Source organism: Scleropages formosus, chromosome 6 (genome assembly GCF_900964775.1).
Source record: "Scleropages formosus chromosome 6, fSclFor1.1, whole genome shotgun sequence".
Classification (NCBI taxonomy): domain Eukaryota; kingdom Metazoa; phylum Chordata; class Actinopteri; order Osteoglossiformes; family Osteoglossidae; genus Scleropages; species Scleropages formosus.
In genome coordinates, this window is record NC_041811.1 from 14,165,019 (window position 1) to 14,192,135 (window position 27,117).

The 27,117-nt window shown below is 39.5% G+C and overlaps 2 protein-coding genes across 5 annotated transcripts in view; one reads left to right on the forward strand and one right to left on the reverse strand.

Annotated features, from left to right (window-relative positions):
- The window catches only part of syk (spleen tyrosine kinase), a 33,147-nt gene extending 17,266 nt beyond the window's left edge, over positions 1-15,881 (reverse strand). For 2 of the 4 annotated variants that reach the window (XM_018744890.2, XM_018744887.2), the window contains exon 1: positions 7,272-7,551. The gene's annotated coding sequence lies outside the window, so the exon portion shown is untranslated. Of the gene's footprint in view, positions 1-7,271; positions 7,552-12,208; positions 12,282-15,805 lie in introns of those variants that run through there. The other 2 variants (XM_018744889.1, XM_018744888.1) reach the window with 2 other exon arrangements.
- On the forward strand, positions 14,368-18,867 carry diras2 (DIRAS family GTPase 2). The gene is made up of 2 exons (XM_018744893.2): positions 14,368-14,605; positions 15,880-18,867. Exon 2 carries the CDS (start codon positions 15,895-15,897, stop codon positions 16,492-16,494), a length of 600 nt encoding a protein of 199 aa, XP_018600409.1. The 5' UTR covers positions 14,368-14,605; positions 15,880-15,894; the 3' UTR covers positions 16,495-18,867.
- Positions 18,868-27,117: the final 8,250 nt, after the last annotated feature.

A 27,117-nucleotide genomic window follows, 5' to 3' on the forward strand; every position in this document is an offset into this window, starting at 1 on the left:
GACAGGAAGTGGAGCATGGGGGGTCTCATTTGCCTGCAGGACCATACGGCTCACTGCATTACTGCTGCTCTCTACCATTTGGTCTGCACCCTTCACCATCTACTGCACAGAGACAGAGACTGGGGGATTTCTAAAATATCTAGGTGTAGTTCCATTACAAATATCTAATTTGCATAATTTAGTGTGGACACATATTACATACATAGCAGTCAGTCCTTAGAAGATTTTTAAAAAAATATTTGCATGTCGTAAACATTATATCTTTTTTTTAACTCAGATATATAAACAACAGCATGTGCTAAATGTCAGTATAATTACCATCTCTGGCTAACGCATGTAGTGTTTTACCGCAAGCTCTGAATAAAGACACTTTAATATGAAGTCTTGACAATGTTCACAGCAGGGAGGTGAAGACAAGAGAGAATGATTTTGAGTCACGTTACGTATGGATGACTGGCAGTGGCAGTGTTAATACAGTGTCACAAAGGGTATTTCATGAGCATACAGTCCCAATGTTATAAAAAAACATGAAAAAGCACTGAGAACAAAAATTTCTGGTCACACTCAAAACAAAACAAGTAAACAAAACAGAAGAAGAGAAATAGGGTGCCCACCAAAGTATGAAAGAAGAACTTCTTTTATTCTGTTTCTTATTTTTTATCGTTTTATTCGTTAATGGTTTGGGAGACAAGTAGGCGAGGACCAGCTCTGTTAAAAGAGGCAGTGAACAGAACATTTGCCCAGCAGGTTCTCACACCACAAGGTACACTGCACCACAGACTGGTAGGCCACAGGTTTGTGGCCTCAACTCAAATGTGTCGACAGGTATATAGCAGCCTTGACCGGCCAATTTCACTGGCTAGGGAACCTCAACTATCTCAGGATCATTGTCTGAAAAAGTGAGAAACAATGTAACATCTAATTTTTATGCAGTGAATTGTTAAACAATGGAGAACTCATTGTGCACTATGATATGACAAATTTGACAAACACACCATGAAACCGAAGGTGCGTTTTTTGTTTCATCATACTGTGGTTATGTATTATTGTGACTCAGATTAAGATCGGATAAAGCTTTATGACAGCTGAAGGTAAGAATATAGATAATTCCAAAGGACAAATAAAGTTAAAAAAAACACAATAAACAATTCAAAGTTCAAGTAATTTTTTTATGTGACATTCTCATTATTTTGTCTACCCCTGTATGTACTGATGAATGGCTATAGGGCCAGTTTTACCACAAAGTGGTGTAAGTGACTAGTTACATGTTCTTTAAGATAATGGCTAAATGTACTTTGCTATCTGTGGGAGAAGAGAAAAAAAACATTACATTTACATTTATTCATTTAGCAGACGCTTTTGTCCAAAGCAACGTACATCTCAGCAAAAGTACAATTTATGCAATACATTAAGAGAAAAACATCTGAAGCTAAAGCGAAATAAAGTGGAAAAAATTGACACAGCTATGTAACCTGTGAATAAAGATAATGTCGAATTGATGAGCAAGATCATAGAATAAGAAGTTATGTAGAAAAACGACCATTCAGAAAACTAGAGGTAGCAGCACAAAAAAAAAAAAAAAATCACAGGGGGTACATTCAGTATATGCACTACTTTTGTGCCTCATGTCTAGTTCAGTATTTTTCTCATCAGAAAACTGGGAGTTCAGGAGCCGACTAACCCAGAAGCAATGGGCCTGTGTTAAAAAACAGAAGAATACCTACCCTAAAGCTGAATTAATGTAGCAACAAGTAGGTCTTCAGGCATCCACAACACACATTATACCTCGCTGCCCGGAAATGCAAACAGTCAAAGAAGGCTCATGAACATTAGAACACTAAAACTGTACTTGCAAATGATCATACCGTGCAATAAGACTTTATTTAGAACATTATAAAGCCCATCCTTGCTCAAGCTGGCTCATTTCCCATCACATATGACTAACTTCCTCTTAGACGCTACAACAAAAATGAAAATAAGTGGCAGAGCTACTTTAAATATGCAGAACATTCACATTAGGTCATGTAGACATGTAGGATTATTCACTGGGTATTTCTTGATAGGGGGTGTGGTGGCGCAGTGGCCCAGTGGGTTGGACCACAGTCCTGCTCTCCGGTGGGTCTGGGGTTCAAGTCCTGCTTGGGGTGCCTTGTGGCAGACTGGTATCCTGTCCTGGGTGTATCCCCTCCCCCTCCAGCCTTACACCCCATGTTGGCTCTGGTTCCCCATGACCCATATGGGACAAGTGGTTCTGAAAATGTGTGTGTGTATTTCTCAATAAAGGAAAAATATAGGCCTGTTTACTTTAAAACTCAGTAGGTGTAAAAATTTCAACAGAAATTTGAATGTGTGAGGAGGATAATGTTTTTTTTTTTTTTTTTAATCTACCACATGTACATATTGCATGCAGATTAAACATATTTTTTAATGTTTGAAGATAGACACTAACGGCCACTTCACACAGAATATTCTTAAGTGTTGTGATTTACAGTTTTGTTAGATGAATTTAACAACTATAGGAACTCTTCTTACATTATGAAATCCCAGCAACATCCAGTGCCTATAAGCACTCTTTAAAGATATGAGTTAAAGAAACAAAATATCATGAAGTATGTATGGAGAAAATAGACTCTGAATTCTATTTCATGGCTTACTTAATTTTATCTCCTTTGTCCAAGAAATAATTTACTAAACGAGCAGCAGTAAAATCAATAAGAAAAGGTCATACTTAAAAAAAAGAACGCACTTGCTGCACTCTGCTATGGAACGCTATCAAAATCAAATTTCCCCTGAACACTGATTCGAAAGAAAACGAAAAAGTCAGTACAAAAGCAGAAAAAGTAAATGAAAAGTACAACAAACATATATGCATCCTGTTTTTCAATGCATACATGACATATGTGAAGAGCTGACCACAAAAGGTTCCAGACGAAAGCAGGGTACTTCATTGACTATGAAAGGTCATTGTTATGGCAACCAAACCCTAAAAGCAGTGCTACTGAACATGGAGAGCACTAAGTGGAAAAATGTAAAAAGTATACACTCATACAGGCAAATGAAAAAGAAAACTAAACCGTCAACTTTCTTAAGGTGTACTGAAACATGAGTCTACATAAATTTTCGCCCTTACAATATACTTCTAATGTCACACTTCATAACAACTTCACAGTGCTACTTGGCAATATGTGCTTCTGTTTCTGAGCATATATTATGGTTATATATACTGTATATTCAGTATACAGTGGGTGTAGAAAGTATTAACCCTTAGACTACCACTAGAATTTGCTGTGTTATAATTATTTTCCCACCCTTCGTTGCAAAATCGCTCCTACTGTTGCTTGTTACATAAGGAGCAACAGTGAGCAGTATTGTCATGTTCCTGCCATAGATTTGCCATATTTAAGTCAGGATTTTGCCATCTTTTTAAGCAACTCAGGAGTAGATTTGGGCTTTGTATTTGGGGCCATTGACTTGCTAAAGTTGTCCCAGTTTCAAATAAGCACAGTCTTCCCTTATTACATTCCTAGAATGGAACTTACAACTGTTTACTAATTTATACAGCTGGGTAATATTACTACAGCAATTTAGGATAAGTACCTTACTCAAGGGTACTACAGCCAGAGGTGCAGAGCAAACCTGCAACTTTTGGATCCAAATGCAGGAGCTCTAACCACTATACTACTAGCTCACTCAGAGCTTTCATAAACTGCAAAAGATCCAGTATTTTTTTTATGTTTTATTCCATTAATTTTTCCTTCTGTTTTGAGAATCTCGGCTGATGAAAAGCATCCCCACAACATAATGCTGCCACCGCCATATTTCAGTGTAGGAATGGTGTTTGAGTGATAAATTGTTCTTTTTTCGCAACACATAGCACTTTCTTTAAGGCTAAACAACTCATCATCATTTAAGGCTGAGTAACTCATTATATTTTTGTCTCATAAGACCAAAGAACTTTTCTGTTTATGTCTTTTAATATAAATAATTTTACATTTTTCACTGGTTCCTTGCATCTGTCAACAAGCTCCATTCCTCAGTTCTGGGAGAAGCTCTTTTGTTTTCATATTTCTTTGTATGGAATGACCAACAGATGGTCAATAATAAATCCTTAAAAACATAAAGCTTGATTTTGCACTTTTTATTTACTTTTATAATAAAAGTTATAATGCTTCATCAAAATATTAAGTAAGTTTAGATAAGCATACAAAAAATGCAATACAAACGTGTTCTGGTTGTTATACAGGAAATCGTACTAGCAGACTGAGTGGCGCACACTTTCTGCACTTACTGTATATAGAGGGGTCACCAAAATTATTGACACCCTTGATAAAATGAAAAAGTCCAAAACAGCTCTTTGAAAATTAGTGGTACAATTGGAATTCCACTGTCAATTTCATTTTCATTTGCTTTCTCACACAAACTGCAAAAATTTAAATAATACCTGGGAACCAATAATTTTGAAACCTGTATTTCTGAAGAGAACATTGTATTGCTTGTGAAAATTTGTTTAAAAGACGTATATTAAAATCAAAGCCCGAAATTTCCCAGTTTTTTTGTGATGCTACACAACTGTATATCTGGGCAGTTTAATTTACACTGCCTTTTTGTAGATTTTATTCAAGTGTGTCAATAATTCGAGCCCACTTTAGCACACTTGTGCAACACCTGCACTGGATGAACTGGACAAAGCATGAAAGCAAAGCATTTCATAATTATCCTGTCCAGCTGCAGAAATCTTGTCTACTTCCTGCTCAAACTTATTGACTGAATGACCTCTACAAACTAGTGACTAGCAAGCGTACCCACATTTTTTACTGGTAAGTTATATCTATTGTTTTAGTTATATATCTTACGGTTCACTTGCACAACACATTTTACTTCTGCGTTCAGCCATTTTTTTTTTTTTTGCTTTGACTCATAAATGAACTGAAAAGTAAATACAAATACCACAGTTATTGTAATATTTCTCATTATCTACTAATTTAAAACCATAGTTTTTTATGCCATGTAGTTGTGTATTCAACATAAGTAAAATCATTCGATAAAATCTTAAATAAAAATGATGGAATATTGCTAATATATTGTGTTCATCTACAGTTTTGTTGGCATCCTAAATATAAACTCATAAATTAATAGTGGTTGTTCAAAAGGCAGGTTGAGGTGACAAAAACCCCAAGGTCCCAGGTTTAAGGCAAACATTATACATTTGTCATTTTTATTGAAGGTTGGCCAAATAAATAATTTCATCAAGCAAAACTCTAACATCAAGTATTACTACCGTATATCAACTCAGTACAGCTTCTTGAATGTAAAAAAAAAAAAGTATTTTTGATTTAAACAACATCAGTTAATACTTAGCCATTTTGAAAATGTTTACTTTAAGACCACAATATCCATATGTGAAGTCTGACCTATTAAATTTGGTGGTGCTGCAATAGTAGTTTTCTGCTCCGGAAGAAAAAGGTACCGATTATATCTATAAAAACAAACAGGCCACATGGAAATGCTACACGAAAAAGATCACACCAGTGTTAATGACATTAACTATAATTCAAATTACAATAAAGATTTAAATGGTTTAAAGCAATAATCATTGTGCTATTTTTTCTGTACTCAGAAACATGATGTAATGTGAGATGCTACAATCAAGTCTTTAACATAGGAATTGATATGTTTCTCTCATATAGTGCTAAACATAAAGTACTTTACTGTATTCATTCTCTAACTTCAAGTGCATGTCTGTTGCATGCCCTGTTGAAATGATATATCATTTTGCAGAAAAAAACTTTTTCTTTCCCAAATATGGGCAACTTCACAGTTCTTAACAACTTTTTTTTATCCTTGATGGGAACTTAATATTCACAAATGGAAAATGTACATTTTTAAACAATGTCATTATAGTGAAGTTGCAAGAATGCAGGGAGAACACTGGTTACTTGCATCGAGGTCATAGTAAGGTTATTTCACTGTTCTTTTGTAAAAAACACCAATTCTCAAAATGTATAACAGTGTTTTGCTAGAAAGTTAAACTGAAGAATTGCTTCATAAGTTACAATATTTTACCATGGATACTTTGTCATTTGCTGATAGTTGGATTACTGCAAATACACAATACTTAAACTGGCAAAATAAGGAGTACCAGACTGGCTTCTCTCTAATTTTGACTATTTAAAATTCAGTATTTATTCAGTTTCACATAACATGTTGAGCGACTTTACTATTTTATCAAATATAGTTTTTAAAAAATGATCACAGATGAAAGAAATACATATTAATAGTCTCTGAAAGAGCACAAATGTGCAAAGGAAACAAGCAAAGCAAGACCAAGTTTGCTATGAAACTCTTTTCTTGCTGTGTCATTACAGAATTAGTACCGTTTATTTATTAGCATATTACAGGAAGGGATATATTTTCAGTTATAGTGCCAAAGCAAAAACTTCTGTCTCAGATCTAAGCCTATCCTTTGAACACATGAAACAATGAACAGTTTCAGATGTTAAGTGCTATGAAAACTTGTAACGATTTTATTACAACACCGCAAACATATAAGCTAGAAGCTTATACACACAGAATCTTTTACAGTAGTGCTATTTTTAACTGTAAAAAGGTTTTGTTAAAAAACAATATAACCCTTTACCAATTTAGGCAAGACAAAAAAATGTGTTTATTGGATTATTCAACTATTATTTTACAGTTTTTCCACCATAATAGTTAAGGAAACACCCATTAAGTGGAATAATTTGAACTGAATTTATCAACTAGTTCTTGAAATTGAAATATTTCTGACAAAGAACACACTTTGTTAGAAAGATTAAACTGTACTACAGTTGCACCATGAAAGAAAACAAAACAAACTTCTGAGAAACTGCTGACCGCCCCCAAGCAACTTCATTTTCTCAACTGTGCCATTTTCATTATACATTACAACAAAATAACACTTTCTCACATTATGTGTGTGTTATAGTCCCTCCTCACAGCTATAGTCATTTTCGTGCAGTTTCTGCAATTTAAAATTTCTCTATTTGCGTTTACTGTTTATAACAGGCACGCTTACACAGGCAATCAATCCCTGGCACGGCTGGATCAGTTCCTTCACTTCTGCTGAAATTCCGCATTACTTTGTTAGTCTGCACCACTAAAGCCACCTCACTTTGATCAAAAACTATCACATCTGCACTTGAAAAAAGGCAGTTCCAATGACAGCAGCTCCCCAGTGAGCTCATAAAACAAAACCAAGAAGCAAGCACATAATGTAAAAGAGAAATGCCTACCTTGTTAAGGATTTGCAAAACCTGCTTTATTTGGGCCGGAGATCCAGCACAGCAGCGACCATGTTTCAACAGCAAGAAGGCTGAACAGGATATGTTGTGGTCAGCCCCCTTGTTGGATGTTGAAAGGCGTCACAGAAGGACAAGCGTGTCGGGAGATAGAACGTCAAGACCTCAAGGGCGCATAAGAATGCAGCACATACCCGTCCGCGCTCGGCAATATGCCGCCTCGCAGCTCTGGACTTTGAGCGTACCACCAAATTTCTTATTACATTAATTTTTAACTATGAAGAGAGCAATGTGGAAGTCTAAGCTTCCTCTTTTTTTCAGGCCCATGCTGTTACTTCCTTGTAAGTTTAACTTCCCTTTTATTCTAAGCATTGGTCTAATCTTAAATTCATTTCAAGGCGTAGGCCGTCTAAAACAATCTGCAAGTGTCGTGCTAGCAAGTTTGCACAAGTCTTGCTTTACTGGATTCTGGAATAAATGATGGATTCTCATAATATCAAACATGAAAACATATTAGAACATCTTCTACAAAATAGACCATTAACAAATATCACCATTTCATTTTTTAGCTCAAGTTGAATTGCACAAAAGAATACAACCTGCCGGTGATACGCTCTTTTACAGGGATTTAAAAGAACTAGAAAACACTTTTAAAAGTAGTTGTAGAGCAGTGAGTAAAAGCACAAACAGGAAGATGTATATATATATCTATATGTGTGTCCTTGCATATATAATATATATATATATATATATATATTTTTTTTTTTTTTTTTTTAATACAGGATGGTGGGGATGGTGAAGAATGAGTGAAAAAACATCAAACTGTCCTGATGGGTCATTCATCCATGAGAACTGCTGCGTGTGTATTCTTAACAGAGGAAGTCACAGCAGCTGTTGGGCAAAACCACAAAGTGCTGCAAATATAGAGTAAGAAAACATTAATTTACATTGAATAGATGAATGTGCAGTAACATGAGAAATATTCACAAATCAAATTTAAATCTACCGTATGAATTTTTAAAAAAACGTTTTTGGTACACATACTGATGTTTAATGAAATGAGTGACTCTTAAATATGCAACTGACTTTTAAATATTTTATTACACTGACACTATATTTTAGTTGCTAAAAACAACTAAATACACAATGTTGCACATTCAAAGATCCAACTCTATTCGGTTTGCTGTGAAAATGTTTAATACTGCATTTGGCGCAATACATAACCTGACTTCAGACTATTAATACACAAAACCTGACTTCATTGCACGCCCATTTCTGGGTGTTCATCATTTGCAATGTGTATATTATTAAACGCCATCTTGAGTCAAATACTTAGCCTGTTAAGTGATATTAGTAAATGATATAAAGTAGCCTATCTAAGCGATCAGTATTTTGTCTTGCCTGATTTTAGTTTGTTGGTGTTGTTATGGTGCATACAGCAAAGATGAGAAGTTATGAAGAGAAAAAGTTTCAGTTTTGCCTGCTTTTTATCACTGTTGTCTTATGTCCTGAATTGTTACAACATACATAGTGTTGCTGAGGGAGTCCATGGGCACTACCCTGCCCATGCTTTGCATGGACTGCCATACTTTCGTCTTTTCTCTTTGGAAATATGAGTGCATAGAGTATTTCCAAACATATACTTACATTTCCAAAGAAATATACACACACACACACACACTTTCAGAACCGCTTGTCCCATACGGGGTCGCGGGGAACCGGAGCCAACCCGGTAACACAGGGCGTAGGGGACACACCCAGGACGGGACGCCAGTCCGTCGCAAGGCACCCAAAGCGGGACTCGAACCCTAGACCCACCGGAGAGCAGGACTGTGGTCCAACCCACTGCGCCACCGCACCCCGAAATATAAGTATACACACACACACACACACACACACACACACACACACACACACACACACACACACACACACACACACACACACACACACACACACACACACACACACACACACACACACACACACACACACACACACACACACACACACACACACACACACACTGTCAGAACCGCTTGTCCCATACGGGGTCACGGGGAACCGGAGCCTACCCGGCAACACAGGGCGTAAGGCCGGAAGGGGAGGGGGACACACCCAGGACGGGACGCCAGTCCGCCGCAAGGCACCCCAAGCGGGACTCGAACCCCAGACCCACCCGAGAGCAGGACTGTGGCCCAACCCACTGCGCCACCGCGCCCCCGTATATAAGTATACATATATGTAAAATAGATTTTTGAACTTGACATCATGGACAGAAGTTGCTGGTGAAAGCAGCAGAGTGCTGGCTGAAGCTGCTCGACGTGTCGAAAGCCCAGAACAAGGTTCGCTGTTGAATAACTAGTGCATTCACTGCTGTGACACTACGCACACTTTCGTCACGTTTATTGTAGGTAGCGCGTTTACCTACTATTTTTAGTGTCCATGTCACGGTTATGAGTCCCGTTTGAAGAGAAAGTGGAAGGAAGTCAGATCACTTGCCAGGTGCTCTGTGTGATGAGTTTATCTGCAGCTGAATCTCTTGCTTTCATGATGGGGCCTGTTGTGGCGCAACTGTGCAGTAGGGGGCAGGATTGGCTACGCTACACGCTGGGGACTAGGTTACAATTCAGTTCCTCATGTCATCTGAGGGCAAAGGCTGCAGCAAAGGCCACAAATGGAAGCAACACCAATAATCAGTCCATCAGTTTTCAGTAACCTGTGCAGAGTCACAGTGATCCTGCATCTTTCCCGGACACTTAGGGTACACACTGGATAGGATGCCACTCCATTGTAGGGTAGTCACACACACTCATTCACACAAACGTAACACAGGCACATCAGAGTCACCACTTCACCTTAAACATGTCTATAGACCTTGAGAGGAAACCAGAGCACCCAGAGGAAAACCACATAAACACTGGGAGAACATGCAAACTCCACAGAGACTGAGCTGATTCGAACCTACACCCGAACACACAGCTTAGGAGCGTGAGACACTGGCGCTACCCACCACACACACACACACACACAGAGGCTGAAGCTGTTTGTCCCAAGCGGGGTCGCGGTGAGCCGGACCCTAACCTGGCAACACAGGGCACAAGACTGGAGGGGGAGGGGACACAACTAGGACAAGACGCCAGTCTATTGCAAGGCACACCCAGCAGGACTCGAATGCCGGGCCCGCCAGAGAGCAGGACCCGGCCAAACCCACTATGCCACCGTGCCCCCCTTGCTGCCCCCCTTTCATACATTAAAAACTAATTTCAATGTTAACTTAAAACTAATTGCCCTAAAATACATTACAAGGCCATCAATCTATTTGAAAGGTGTTTTTTTTTCTCCAGCCAGCTAATAAATCGACACAAAGAAGGTTTTAAATAACTGCATTAACAAAAAATGAAACTCTGAAAGATCAAAGTATCTGACAATATAGAATATGAATATTTTATAAAAAGTTAAGGATGGGTGTCTATTTTCGCAGGAATTTTAAATAAGTCGAAGTTTTACCACAAACCTTACTTAGTTTTACTTACTGAAATGATTAAAGTCAGTTGCATTTATTTGTTTAGCTGACACTTTTCTCCAAAGCAACTTACAATTATATACCCATTTATACAGGTAGATGATTTTTACTGAAAAATTTAGGTTAAGTACATTGTATTACAGCTTGAGGCCTGAACCTGTAACCCTTGGGTTCCAAGGCAGAAGCAGCACTAGCCACTACACTATCAGCCCTCCCGTAAAGTAAGCAGTCTGATGCCGTGTCAAGACATACTTGGCAAAAGCTTGAGGGGCATTTTTGTACCAAAGCAAAACAGATATTTGTACGTTTCTTCGAATTATTCACTATTATTCATATTCTTCTTTTTAGTTCATACAATTTATGCAACCATTTAATATGGGTGTATGCTAACAAGGAACATTACTCATGCAATATTTGTTGGACCCTGAAGCAAAGATTTGATCCAGGGTTATTCTGTGTGAGTTACTGCACATTCAGGAACTAATACTGTGCCTTAAGAAAGTAATTTCTCCTGGAAGGTGTATAATAAAGGGGCAGCATGGTGGTGGAGCTAGCAGAACTGCCACCTCATACCGCCTGCGGGGGTGTGAGAGAACGTGGGTTCAATGTGTGTAGAGCTTGTATGTTCCCTCCAGGTTGCTGTAAGTCTGCCTCGCACCCAGTGGTCCTGGGATAGGCTCCAGTTAACCATGACCCTACTCAGGACAAGCAGTTATTGAAAATGGATGGTGTGTAATTATTGCAATCACCTTGCCCAGAAGCAAGCATGGCCCACTCTCCTCACTGGGAAAGGCAGTGAATGAAACCTCTCCAAGTTTATTGACATAATTTACATTTCATTATTGTACACTGTATTTCCTATTAAAAAGAAACCATTTAGAGCAATGATATGCCAGTATCCAAAACATGCTCTCAGTGATGTGCATATATTTTCATGTACAGCGATCGAATTTGTGATAAATAACAATTTAGCTTTCACCATGTTGCACTGGCAGATTGTTTGGGTTGAAATTAAGCGAATGTTTAGATATTTAGCAGAGAGACACCTGTTCTCTTCAGTCCTGCATTGGCTCCTCTCCAGTATGGGCCACTCAGCCCTCTTCTCACAGTAAGCATGTGGTTTGTGGGGTAAGAGCTGCTGTCTTATGGCTGCAAGGTTGTAGGTTCAAATCTACCTCCTTATCTCTCTGCACTTTGCATCCACCGCATGTGTTAGCGTTGTTCTGGTTTCCTCCCACTGTCAAAAGCAGGATGGTCATGCAAGATGATGGGTGAGTAGTCTGCTATATTCTGCCATCCTGTTCAGTGTGTAACAACTTTATATCTATGATTTGCTCCACACCACAGCAACCCAATTTCAATAAGCGTTCAGCAAAAGCAGATGCAAATTATTTAGGTTACATACCTTGGCCCAGGGTAATAACACTTAAGAGTAGTATCTGCGACAAAAACACAATCCACATAGGCCTTTGGCATCCTGAATGGCATGTGCTGCGTCTGGTGGCGGTAGTACCGTGCAGGAGAAGACGTGAGCGAGCCACAGCCCCAGCGCTACCTCACCCACTGTCCCTGCCTCTCAGGACACCGGCCTCAGACCATCTGTCATCGGAAACAGACTCAGTTTGGGGTCCTCTGTGCCAACCTGACGCCTGCAAGTGCCTCCCACCGGACCATGACACTTCAGATGCCCCCACCAGACAAAAAAACCCTTTTCACAATATCCGTGGACTGAAAACACAGATCCGGTCTGCATTCGTTCGGAGCTCGCCAATCCGAAAGACGGGGCTGACCAGACAGCTATGCTCCTCCACATTTCTGGCCACTTGCTGGTCCTACACAGAAACAATCAATAGCTTGATAGTACCCGGTTCTAGCTCCAGTGGAATGAGTTCCCTCTCTCACTCAGAGCTACTGAAACCCTTTCAGCTTTCAAGAAGGGTCTCAAAGCACATCTTTCTCAGACCCACTTCTCTCCATTTGTCCTATCTGCTCCAAAATACATCTTAAAAAAACATTCCCCCTGTCAATTACACATATTGCCACTTGCGAAATCAGACAATCCGACTGTATTTTGAGAATCCCCCGACTATGGCTATATCACTCCGTATGTTAATGAAATGTACTATTTACTTTGAGTTGTACATTGCTTTAGAGAAAAGTGTCTGCAAATGAGTAAATGTAAAAATGTGTAAATGTAAATATACATGAAAGGTGGGCAGAGTAAAATGAAAACATTGGTTCTGAAGTATTATTATGGTCTATTTCATACGCACATCATCTGAAACCGCTTGTCCCACACGGGGTCGCAGGGAGCTGGAGCCTAACCCAGCAACACGGGGTGAAAGGCTGGAGGGGGGAGGGGACACACCCAGGACGGGATGCCAGTCCGTCGCAAGGCACCCCAAGCGGGACATAAACCCCAGACCCACTGGAAAGCAGGACCCGGTCCAACCTACTGCGCCACCGCACCCCCCTATGGTCTATTAAAAAAAAAAAGATTAAAAAAAGGCTCCGGCACAGGAGGCAGCTGGAAGTGTAGTGGTTAGAGCTGCTGCCCTTGGCCCCAAAGATTGCAGGTTTAATTCCCACCTCCAGCTGCAGTATTGTTGAGCAAAGTACTCACCCTAAATTACTTCAGTGAAATTATTCCACTGTATAAATAGGTAAGTAACTGTACATGGCTTTTTCTTTGGATTTTGTAAATTTCATATTAAATCAGATATATTTCCCATGAAGGACAGTAAGTATCTAATGTAAGGAATTATATACCTGCCTTTAGGAAAATGCAATACATCCTTTAGAGACATGACTTGTAGTTATCTGCACTCCATTTAGCTAATTTTAGTTGATTTAAAAGTCCTCCTTTAAAAACTCCTTTGAATTTCATGGGCAAGATCTACAATAATAGATTATTTCAAATACCTTTCGATTTGCCCTCTTATTTGAAGTATATATGAGTGATGAAATTATGCATGCTGTATGCGCTTCCTCATTATGTACCGTATAGACAGTATTGTGTTGTCCCACCACATTGTAACACTATAGCATTCCTGGAGTGAGTTTTGAGAGATGTTTTACTTTAGAGCAAAGCTTTGTGTCCTGAGGAAAGGGTGCTGTAGTAGACCTATAAATAGGCCTTGGTGGATGTACTGTGACCACATAGCAGTAAATCTTCTTCCAGTAAATGTGGGAAAGACCCAAATTCATCTTTTCAGCTTGGCCGGTTTTTGTACCTGAACGGTTTTTCCTACTATTTTGTCACAAAATCTTGCGGGCTCCTCTCGAAGGCTGACCTCCGCACCATATGATGTTTGTTTGAGAAGATGCGCAAACAGACCCTGCAGCCGGGGGCAGTAGTATGATGAGACGACACGGAGACCGATGCCGCGGAGGATCACCGACTCTGACAGTTTTATAGGGTTGCCATGGGGAAGGGAGGGGGGGGGACGCAGGGCGGAGGCGTTGACAATGGGCGAGATCCCACCTTTGCGTCATCGCGGCTGGGCGCGGGCGCACGAGGCTCCTGCAAGCTGCGCCTTTAAATAGCGGCAGCGCAGATGGTTGAAGGAGCGCTGCGGACCGCGTTGGGGCCGGTACTCGTTGAGCGAGAGAGAGATAGAGCGAGATAGAGCGGGGTAGAGAGAGAGAGAGAGAGAGAGAGAGAGAGAGAGTGTGTGTGTGTGTGAGAAAGAGAGAGAGAGAGAAAGAGAGAGAGAGGGATGCTGTGTTCTTCTTGGAGTCTCCCTTCAACATGAAATCTCCTGTGTAAACTTCTCCTCATTTCACTCTGACACTTCTCTACGTGAGTGCCTTTTTTTTCTTTAAACTTACAGTTACAAATTAGTTCTTTGCCTTCTTTGAACAAGTTAGTAAGTCGATGTAACTGTCCTCATTATATGAGACAAATATTTTAATTTGCTTGTCTGAATCACTGTGTATTTGTTTTCGTGTTAGATTAGTGCAGCCTGGCTGTGTGTGTGTGTTGGGCCAGCAGTTTATTACGGTCCGTCCAATTTGCCTCATTTAGGATGTGTGTTATTTGTTGTCATCGAAATGAAGGCAGTTTGGACTTGGCACTTGCGGGTTCTTCTGAAGGAAACGTATGAAACGGATCCACGATGACGGTCATACTCATAGGTGAGGGGCCCGCAGAAAAAAAGAGCTTACACCGCACCTTCGCCGCACGGCACGGAGGAATTCTCACACAGCCACGGCTCGTTTCCGAGCCACGCCGCGCGCTCAAGTACCAAAACGTAACCGTTTGCGCGGCAGCGACTCGTAACTATTTGCGAGGCGTGGCTCTTATTTTTATTTCTGCCGTTTTTGACCGCTGCACATCGATCGAGTCTCCTAGTTTGATTTCTTCTTATTTCCGTTTCGTCTCTTTTATCCAAGATCCGATAATGCGTCTACCGAGTTTGCGCGCGCGGTATTATTAGCCGTCGTCTCGGGCCCTTCGCGCTCGTGGCGTGTTTACGCGGTGCGCGGGTCGTGTTGGAGCGGCGGCGCGCGGGGGGCTCGAGGCGCCGTGTGACTCCCTGCGGCACGTGCGCGGTCCCCCTCGCGCTCCGCTCGCCTCCCCCGGGACTGTACCGTTTATCCCATTTCACCCAGCGTCGGCGGGAGCTGCGTGGAAACGGCGGCTTGCGGTGCTACGGCGTGATTCGTGGGCCAGCGCTGACACGTCCGCGTGGATTAATAATTATAAGGAAAAAAAATGGCTACAGCGAGAATGGGGGAAAAGACATGCAGAAGGTACATGCCACGGAAATTCCTCCGACATCTCAGCATCTGCGGGCATCGGATGGGCGATAGATGATTTTTCCTGCGTGTCGTGTGTGGCTGCTTTTCTCAATGGCTTTAATGATGGATGGGCTGCTAAGAAAATGAATATGATATGAATAATTTTCTTGCCGGTTTTTTCCACACGGAAAACCTGACAGCTTACATATAAAAGACTGCCTTTATGAGGGGGAAAGAAAGAGAAATGTGTTCTCCTCACCCAAGCTTGTTTGTCCGTGATGTGAGCAGCGCTGCTTTTGTCAGCGAGTGACTCCCCTTGCTCTCCCCACCCAGGCCTCCTGAAGAACAATGCCAGAGCAGAGCAACGACTACCGCGTGGTGGTGTTCGGTGCAGGGGGAGTGGGCAAGAGCTCCCTGGTGCTGCGCTTCGTGAAGGGGACCTTCCGCGAGAGCTACATCCCCACCATCGAGGACACCTACCGGCAGGTGATCAGCTGCGACAAGAGCATCTGCACCCTGCAGATCACGGACACCACGGGCAGCCACCAGTTCCCTGCCATGCAGCGCCTCTCCATCTCCAAGGGCCACGCCTTCATCCTGGTCTACTCCATCTCCAGCCGGCAGTCCCTGGAGGAGCTCAAGCCCATCTTCGAGCAGATCTGCCAGATTAAGGGCGACGTGGAGAGCATTCCCATCATGCTGGTAGGCAACAAGTGCGACGAGGCCCAGAACCGAGAGGTGGAGACCAGTGACGGCGAGGCCATGTCCAAGAAGTGGAAGTGTGCCTTCATGGAGACGTCAGCCAAGACCAACTACAACGTCAAGGAGCTCTTCCAGGAGCTGCTGAACCTAGAGAAGCGCAGGACTGTCAGCCTCCAGATCGACGGCAAGAAGAATAAGCAGCAGAAGCGGGCGGAGAAGCTGAAGGGCAAGTGCGTGGTGATGTGAGGCGACGGGGCAGCTCTCTGGCATGTGGGTCTTTGATTCTCTCCAGAGGCTGTGCATCGTGGGGGAAACACATCAAAACATACACTTACTTACCGGGGGAGGTTTGCACCCAACACCTGGAGGTGAAGGGGAGGCTAAGGACTCAGATCACTGTTTTAATGTTAAACACACAGTAGAAACAAACAAATAATGTTGAAACAAATGCATAATAAATCCTCCGGTGACTCAAACACAGCATCAGTAGTCTCAGCTTTCATGCGGAAGGAATGGATAAGCAGCGAGTCTGCATAAGTGCAACATTTATACATTAGTTGCCAGTGCTTGAAGCGTCAAACCAGGCATTCTGTGCTGCAGTAAAAAATGAACATGAATGGTGCATGAGCCCTATGGCACCCACTCACTCATTAAAGACTACATTTTTTACTCTAAATTAAATGATGAAAGCCTCAAAGAGTTGCATTTCGATTAAAATGGTAAAATGTCGTACTCCATCTCCATCTCCAATTTCATGTAGGAATAAATGAAAATTCACCTCCAAAAACAATTCTATACATGAAGCAATACTTCTGAATGTTTATGCTAGCTCCTGAAAGAGTTGAAATGTGTCTCTGTTGGACAGGGTTGCAAACATTACATTTACATTTGCATTTAAAAACAGTGTTTTGGTACGTTGTCTTTTGCATTACAAGGACAATGTTTGTTAATTGTTTTTCTTCTGTTCATTATATCAGTTTCATCAAAATTGTAGTATTAGACACATTACTGACACATTTACATGACATATACTCTATGCTTATTCATAAGGACATTTTTTGTATAATACAAACGTGTCGTAACGTATGTCTAATATCATGGATGAGTCAGCTGCATAGAAAAATGAGAAACTGCTGTTAATGTTATCCTAGAGGATTGTACATTTTTGCTGGTCCCCTGTTCACTTGGCTCCCGCATGACCCACTGCAGAAGATTTATGTGTGCAGACCTCATAGCCATAGCTAGTATTCTACTCAGAATGAGCTTATGGAGACATTTTCTTGTTGAAGTTCTTCAGCAAGGGATTCTTATAAAGCTGTAGCACTGTGTGATTTATTTATGGTACTTCCAGCAGACCGGTCGTCATTGCGAGTGGGTCACTTTCAATTCAGTTTATTACCACTCTATTTCCCAGAATGTTTATGACTGTGTATATTTTGTACTGAGCACCCTAAATAGGGAATCTATTTGGAAATATGTATTATTTATCTATTTATGTAATAACTAAGAAAAATAACTCTAGGAGATAAATAATTCTAAGAGAAATAACTATGAATCAGGGAACTTGTGCCCTGAAGTAAACATTAAATACGTAACGTCTTAAAAGCAAAACAACTTCATGAAATGAAGGGGAAAAGTTCTAATTTTAGCCTTAATAATAGCCTTCAATATTTAACTTGTTTCTCCCCAGGGATTTACATAAACAAGTATTATGTTGCTCTGTGTTTAACACCAGTAATGTTTACAAAGGTCAGTACTTTCAACCATTCTCAACGCTGGAAGGAGTTTGTTGGTGACACAACAGCAGGTGTGCTCTAGCAAAATGTCTGAAATACTCGACCAAGGCACTACACACAAAGCACACAATACACAAAATCTGTGTTTAAATCTTTCGAGAATGTATAAATGTAAGATGAACGTACATTTTACTTAAAAAAATGCTTCCATTCATTCACGTTCTGCGTACTTAGAACATGTTCTTGTTTCACTTAAAACATTTTTAATGAACCTCATCTTGTTTACTACACAAGTTTTTAATTTTATCACTATATCTTAGAAATGTTAACAATCTTTTAAGTGTATTTTCTCAGTATCATAATAATAGATCTGTATTATACTTATAGTTATAGCATTATATAGTTGTAGTTAAGCATTCAGAAAGATTAAAGTTCAGAGGAGCAAAATAGCCTGTGTATGTATTACTTATTTTTTTACTTGAACTTTGTCCTGATTTTACAGTCACCTTGTGTTGCTGCATTGCCCATTTGTATAGGCAATACCTTTATAATTTCTGAAACAAGGTAGTATTGTAAGCTAACATGACACTGTCAGATGACATGAATATGTTTTTAAAATGCTGAAGCATGTAAATAAAACCAATGTACATGCAAGTACACAAGTTGAAAATACATGTATACTGTGGAATGCTTTCCTGCTATCTGGATTCAATATTATACTACGATAAAATAGCAAGAGTGACATATTCTGCTTGGACTAGAAAAGGGCTCAAAGCCCAGCATCAGAAACAAATTTGTCTTTTGTTCATTTTAAGAGCTAGGATTCCTGAAATGATGTATGTATAAGGGTTTATTTAAATGCTTGTATAGAATCATGCGTGCCTCCAACTTTATATTTTCTTGTATAAATTATATCACATAATAAAAGGAATTATGCATTTATATACAGCATCTGTCTTTTTCAGAGTGCTTCAGTTTTCTTTAAACGTGTGTGCCGTGCTTTGTGGCTGAGACAATATCAGAATGCCAGCTGACGGGGACAAATGGAAAAGGATCAGTGTTCCTTTTAGGTTTTGTGACTTGCAATTTCTGCTTTGGTTTATTGTTGTTTCGATTCAGCACCAGCCTGGGATAGCCTGCGTTTCGCAAATTTTAAATCTGAACCCTAAATCACGCAATCTATAGGCTCTCAAGGAAAAAGCCATCTCAAAGTCTGGCCTTTCAGTGCCAATCTACATTCTGGTATGCTAAACTTTCATTTTAAATTTCCATTCAAATTATACCAGCACTCCCTGTCTCATGCTCCCCCCGATACCAAAAAAAAAGCCTATTGATGAAAATGGGATGAGAAATTGGTGTCATTTTATATGTGAATCTGCGTAATTATGCAAGCGGTCCTCGTTACTGCCCAGAGCGAAGGGCCTTAAAGGGTATAATGAAGCACCTGTCAGCAGCCAAGGGCCTCAGCCTCAGAAGCACCGTGAGCGCACGTGACGCGGCTCTCGTGTTCAATGCTGAGCCTGTCGAGGTGCTGTCCAAGGTCCTGCAGGGATTCAGCTCATCCTGGGACATTGTGTGAAGATTACTCTTGCCTGTGTTCTGCTGCTTGCAGCTGTCAATTAGATTCCCAAACTATCCCTGATGTATAAAACAAATAGTATAGTTTTACTTAAAAATGCATAAAAAATTTAAAAGCTCTATACAAACGTGACTGTTACATATAAACTTTTTTTTTCTCTTATCTGAAATGAAAGGTGTCTCTTCTTTGATCACAGACTTAAATACTAATTTGCTTTTAAAGTGAAAATTGGTGCATAACGTAAAACATTAATCCTGTTATGTCCCTTTCTCATTAAACTCGCCTTGAATTTATACCTTATAAAAAAAGCTGCTGGTTAAAGCTATGTGAACTAAAAAGGATCAGATATTAAGGACCAGATATTAACCAAAACACAACAGTTATATTATCAACATAATTAGGATTTTACTTTACAAAAAGGACTATATACATTTCTTTCTTTCTCAGTTTGAAAAGACTGCCATTTAGACTTCAGGATGTCCCTCATTTGCAAATAAAATGCAATTTCATGTTGAATTATCAGTTTTGATCGTTACATTAGCTAAAATCTCAGTTTGGAGAGCTAAAGCACCTATGTGTATCTAACCACTTCAGCATGTCAAACCAATGAAAAATGCACCTCATCGTTTACGACTCTCTTTTTCTCACCATTTAATCTCATCTGAATAATTCAAAGGGCAGAAAGGCAGAGTTTGTTTTCCCACTGCATTGCATAACAATATGAATGCGTCAAAGTCAGTGAATCATATCTTCACTGCATCGACCTACAGTGATTCTCTATGAAGGTGAGGTTTACATTTAACTGGCAAAACTATTAATTTTCACAGATTTTTCTTAAATATGAGCAACCATAAATTACCCATTGTCTTTGAAATCCAGGTCATTTTATATTTACATTTGATTTGAGGAACAGGTTGAACCATCTTACTGTGTTGAGGGAGGACATGACTTGACATCCTTGTTACTAATATATCATGATAGGCTAATAATGTAACAACTTGTCAGTTATTTAAAGGGACCAAAGGTATTTGCAAAGCAATCAATGTAGTTATATACAAATACTGGGATGACACATTCATTTTACATGAACATTGCAGAGGGTACGTCTACCTGTCCTCAACTTGTTACACCTATAGAATGGTAACCTAAAGAAAGACCATATCAATGTTATGGAAAAAGTTTGACTGTAGGTAAAATTCAGCAATTCAGTGCTCATATGTTCAATTCCATACACAGCAAACTGTTATTTTCGCAACTTGTGACTGGTGATTTTTTCTGAAGTAGCCTAAAATTTTACTTTTATATAGAGAAATATGTTGCTGGATCAGTTATGGTAAAGGACCCTTAAAATGGTCAATGGTTCAGAATTGAAAATTAGTTTTTTGTTTTAATGGACTGATTTCTTACATGGTCACAACAGAGAATAACAGTCTCCTCAAGAAGAAAACAGAGATTGGAACAATTCTGAAATACGTGGGATAAAGAATATGTGGGAAGTTCATCTATACAGACAATTAACCAGTTTCCCAGCTGCAGTACAGTATATAGTTAACGCGGACAATGCTGATATTAATTCAGCAGGATGACATGATTAAAAGGGGAACTGGTAAATGATCAGTGGATTTCTTTACCTCTCTCATGACAACTAGCTGAAACTAGTTTCCTGCAAAAGTTTAAACATGACACTTACTTCACCGATCAAGGTACTTACCTGAAAAATTACCAAGATGTGTAAAAGGGTATGTAACTGTGAGTATCTTATTACACAAATCTAATGTTGTAATAAATGCCTAACGTCAGAGAAAATTGTTGGCTAAATGAATTAATAATGTGTTTTCTTTCTAATGACTTTTTCCCTGTCTAAAGCATTCCACATTTCTTCCTGAATATACTTTACACAAGTATTAATAGAATATTTTAAAGCTGAAATAAAATCAGATAACATAAGTCAAAATATCATTGGCAGCAGTGTGTTTCTGAAAAGTAAATATGCCTTATAAAGATACGCAAGAAACATAAAGAAAGGGCGTGGCTGCAGGAGTAGAGACTAATCACAGTAGTAAAATATCCTTAGTAGGGTTTTTATTGCAGTGTAATGGTACCAGAGCATCAGGCCTTGCAGTAAAGGGGTGACACAGAGCCACATCCTCATCTGTCCTAAGGAAAGTGTCACATGAAGTCTTGACAACATGACACTGAGACCATGGGCAAGGCAAAAGCCCAGATGGGGGGGGATTACACGTCACCATGGAAACCGCAGCAGCTGAGCCACCTCTCAGCAAAGGAAGGAAGTCATTGCATAATGTCAGCAGGAAGAAAGGCGGCAGTGTGCTGGAGAGTACACATTGACAGATAGACCAAGTAAACTGTCTTGAAAAACGTCAGTGTGTATGTGTGAGTTCACTGAAAAACAAAAACACTCACTTCATATTAATTATTCCTTTAGCTGATGCTTTTTGAAAAAGTTACTAACAGCACCAGGTTTGTGTACCAAGTTTGTTAGACTAGCTGCCACAATACCAGCATCAGGTGAGTGACTGAAATGGGTAAAGAATCGAGAGAGACCTAACCACTAGAAGGACGCTACCTAACCCTAACTATATCTCTAATTAATTTAGCATAATCATAAGAAAAACAAGTGACGTATAATATTGAAATTAAGTAAGATAAAGTGAAAACACTAAATTACATGTTTGAGCTTAGCAATGTGTAAAAAAGATTTTATTAAGTATGCCAGCTTTAAAAGCTACGCAAAGCGTGGAAGCAGCATGTAAAATCCACTTTGGGGAAAAGTGTATGGCAAATAAATAAATGTAAATGTAAGGGTACTGACAAACCAAGGAGTAATTCTCAGCCATTGTGTGAGCTCTGCTGCATGTGGATAATCCACAGTCAAGGGGCATTGTGGAGGTTCAACCTTGTGTGCTTGTAATGCAGAAATCTGCAGTGCATTATTAAGCTTGGCAGAAGAGTGATGGAATATTAGGGCAGGGTGTGAAATATTACAGAAAATGGATGAATGAACGAACGGACGAACAAACAAACGAACATCTGAATGACCGAAATTCATTATGTATGCAATATTTATGAGTCAATGGAAAACATACACAAAAACTAAAGCTCCTCCTGATTTGGGAGCATATCCAAAAGTGTTTCTGACATGGAGGCGCTAAAGTCATTGGGTGCTCATCGGTCATAACCTTCATGGCTAATATGAAATTGGCATTTCAGTTTGAGGGAAGAGTTTAGTTATGCAAATCCGGGTAGTGATGAATGTTTTTCCATTTCATTTGATGTGGCAAATATTTCTATCTCTTATTACCCTTCACTTCTGCACAAAAATTGTCTTTCCTCATACAGTGTATAATGAGCTGGCAGGACGTGCAAGTAATCATGGCACCAATACCGTTAGTAACTGTTTCTGAGCAGTTATTTAAAAAAAAAAACCATGTTAGTGACAATGATATTTTTCAAATCTGAAATCCTGTAGCCCTCATGTGAATCTTCCAGAACCTTATTATATTTTCAGACTGGGTCATTATTTGTCCCACTTCAGAACACCTGACCTTATATTGTTTATTTTCTTTTTAGCATAAAGCAGCAAAATGGCAGTTGTAGATATGTATATCATGTGATGCCTGTCTTATTCCCTGTTTTCCATGGCAAAAACAAGAATGTGCTGTTTGACGTAAGGAAACAACCTGGTCTTACGAGGGTGAGAAGAGTGAACTAAGGAAGGAAACACAAAAAGATGGAGACAGTGTTCTAGGTAGTCATGCATTAATCACACGTGCTTATTTCACTTTGGATTTCTTTTGTTTCATGCTTTTGCTTTACAGTTTTATGTATCAGTTTCATTTTATCTTTTGATTGCTTGGTGTCTCTTTTTCGTGTTCAAGTCCTTAGTTTATCATTAAACTGGAGAGACACAAAAGGAAGTATGTGAGAGTGCAAACCGATCGATGCAGTGCTCTCCACCTGTAACGAACAGAATAACTAGAACTGGAACTCACACACACACACACACACACATTTTCTGAACCGCTTGTCCCATACGGGGTTGCGGGGAACCGGCAACACTAGAACTGGAACTAGAACTAGAATAACTAGTGATCAGAATAACAGATAAATAGCCATAACCAGCTGAGTGAGGGAACTACAGGACTAATTCACTGTTATGCCATTGGAACAATTAATATTCCTCTAATTTTTCTGGCTTAAATAAAGAATGTTGCTCTTTCATCAGAATTCATTGAATACCCTTCATTTTCATTTTTGTTAAAACAAAAGATAAGTGGACAACAAGCTGCCTGCAATATCAACTTTGACAAAAACATGATTCAGGTCTTCTCCACGGCGCATTATTTATAGACACTGCGTAACTGCCGCCACACTGGCTCTTTGTGATTTGGCCTTGGGGATGAATGGTGCACTTTAACTGTGACTCTGCTCTTCAGATAAACACAGCGTAACCCCTGCATGCTTCAGAGATTGTCTGGTCCGCTCTTCTGGCTTACTCAGATAAAAAGGTCAGCGCAGCATAAGCACGGGACAGAATGCAGGCCTCACAATGCCTGACATTCACAATGAAGAAGAGGGAGCAACATCGTCACACACATCCATCGCCACGGCAACATGTACAAAAAAGCAATATTTTTATCTTTGGTAAAGTGCCCAGTGTGGATGGGTCCATCAGAAACTATATGGCCAGGTGCGCAAGACAGTTCGGCGTGGAAGCAAAAAATCAAAGTGTCTGGATTTCATTAAGGGGAAAAAGGCATTGTTTACCCAGCAGGAGTGTCAATGCAAAAGGCAGCACAAAGTTATTTCATTTGATTTTTTTGATCTTAGATATACGTTTTACCTAAAGGTCACTTCCAGTTATACTTTCTTATTTTTTTATTCTTACTGGTTTCTTATCCTCTTCACAGAACAGGTACAGAGTTGAGGTAGTCCTCTAAACCCACGGAAAACAGTGCCTTTTTAAAATTTCAGTGCATACTGGTCAAATGAAGTCAAGATTAATTAAGATTAATAATTTTAATTAACAACAAAATGGTACTGGGTCACAGCAACATAGAGAAAAGAAAATGATACAGAGAAATCTGTGTACTGGTACTATTGTTACATTTACAAATACATGCAGTTATAAGAAGTGAACAGTGTAGGAAGGTAAACGGACAACTGAAGGTTGGGAGAATACCAGGCTGCTGTATCCATCAGCACTGCCCATGAAAAGTACATCAGCTGTCTAAAAACAAGTTATACATTCACGTTCTCCATATAAACTACTTTTTCCTACTTCTAGCCTAAAAACCACTTGCATATTGTAATCAGATCTTCTGTAATGCAACATGTTGTTGTTCTTGTGTAATTAATTATTGGAGATATGATAATTGGTATCCCATTAATGTGGACGTGCGTTGTGATATTTAATCACGAACCCAATATACAAAATAACACCTTCTCAACCCCCACAAAAGAAAACAAAAACAGATGTGGAACTGAACAGACCTAGTGCATTTATAACACCAGTCATCCTGGCTTTTCTCCACCTCTCTCTGTAATGGATGTAATAATGATGATGCATCCCAGAACTCCTTACTCAGGAACTATGGGGTTGCCATGGTGATGCTCACCGAGCTGGTGGGGGTTTTGTTGGTCCGTGGGCAGGAGGCAACCCTGACTCATTGTGTTTTGTTCCACTCAGCACCAGTGGTGACAAGGAAGAGGTACTGCACATCTGGGCCTTCAGAGCAAGAACCGATACAACGGCAAAGTATATAAATGACACTACAAACTGAAAACTTTTTTTGCGTGGAATAAGGGACTTGGGATGTGGTTTTACATATTGTTATTCTTTTATTCTTCTGAATGCAATGTTTTTTTCAAGCAGCTGTCAGGAAAATAATGAACTTTGAATAATGGGAAATAATGAAAAATTTCCTTGTGTGTATCTGTTTAAAAAACCACTGACAGTGAAATGGGGCAAAGACCTCACATATCACCTTGAGCAGCTCAACTCAAGAAATATTTAATTCTTAGGGCACTCATTACAGGATTTTTTTCCAGAATGACATGACAACTAATATCCTGCCTTAAGGTCTGCTTGGGGCCATTTCCTACAGTTGCAGTTTCACAAAGGATTATCTTTCAATGTTAAATGCTGCTTTCTGTTTCTCAGTATACATCAGTTAACAAAAATCAACTATACTATGAGAGATAACATTCTGTTTCAGCTCTCATTTTATTCTTGTTGTAAAAATATGACTGGAAATAGAACAAAGGCATTGTCTGCACTGCCTGGATTTTTTGCAGGAGAAGGCTGAACCGAGAAAAGAGTGTCCAAAGTCTGCTTTACTGTAATTGAACAAATCTGTCAAATTTGTGTTTGTAGACTAGAAGTTGCCTATGAAAGTTTAATGTGGCACACTGAGACGTATAAGGTTCGAGGAGAGACCAAGCACGGGGCATTCATGATTGGACTTCCAGTAGCTCTTATTCTGAGGCTTCCTGTAGAGAAAGCACAAATCTGCAAATATAGCAAAGCACAAACTCAACCCTGTATGTGTGAACATAAAAAACACAACTCTATTGTCAAATATCAAACAACTTTTCTTTGTTTAACATTTAGCTTTCTCACAGTCCACACCTGTGCGTGGGTGTTGATCTGGGCAGAGCATAGGTGTAGCCAAGCACTCCAGCCTACCACGGTAAAGTACTGAAAGAATCTACAGTACATACTTCACAGGTCTTACATAGAGCAAAACAAAGCATTTTGCAGCATATATTTTTTTTCTTTTTTATCCTGTTCTGGGAATTACATTTTCATGAAATGATAAAAACCTACTTAATTGTCAGACAACATTTATTATCTTCTATTCTTAAGCATAATCTATTGTGCCGTATCCTGGCCCTTTTCATTGGTCATTATAGCATTGTACGATTAACAATAAGGATATGAAATTAGAGATTCATTACAGATGATAAACAGAGGACATTACCAAAGGCTGTTTTGGTTTGCACTGCATTATTAAAACTTAGATGCATTTGCTCCTTAAACTGTATAAGAACTGCAACATGAAAACCCTCATAAAATCATATATTTTAGAAATTTTTCAATTAAAAGGTTAACTTTTGCAATTCCTTTACATCATAAACTATATTCCCAATTTACAAGAAAGTAACTGGTCAGAGTTTGACCACATAAAAAAATATATGAATTTATTTACTGAATTTTAGTTCATATGAATAATGTAACTCACTACCGGCACAAATTCTTTAATGTCCTAAAAGTTCCTAGTTAAAGTGAATGAAAATAAAGGATGTCAATCACTGTCTGTTTCACTATTAATCAAAAGCTTGAAGAATTTCCTCTTTTGGATTTGTGCACAATGACAACTCTACAAAAAATGACAGCACAATTACCAGCTATCAATTTAACAGTTTCACCATGTAAAACGTTTTTTTATGTTGACAGAGCAATGTGAAGATATATTCGCCCTACCCCCTCTGATGATGCTGTGCTGTTATTTCATTGGCTTGGAAAGCATC

Excerpts from the sequence above, each read along its gene's own strand:
- diras2 (XM_018744893.2), top strand. The coding sequence starts at position 15,895 with ATGCCAGAGCAGAGCAACGACTACCGCGTGGTGGTGTTCGGTGCAGGG.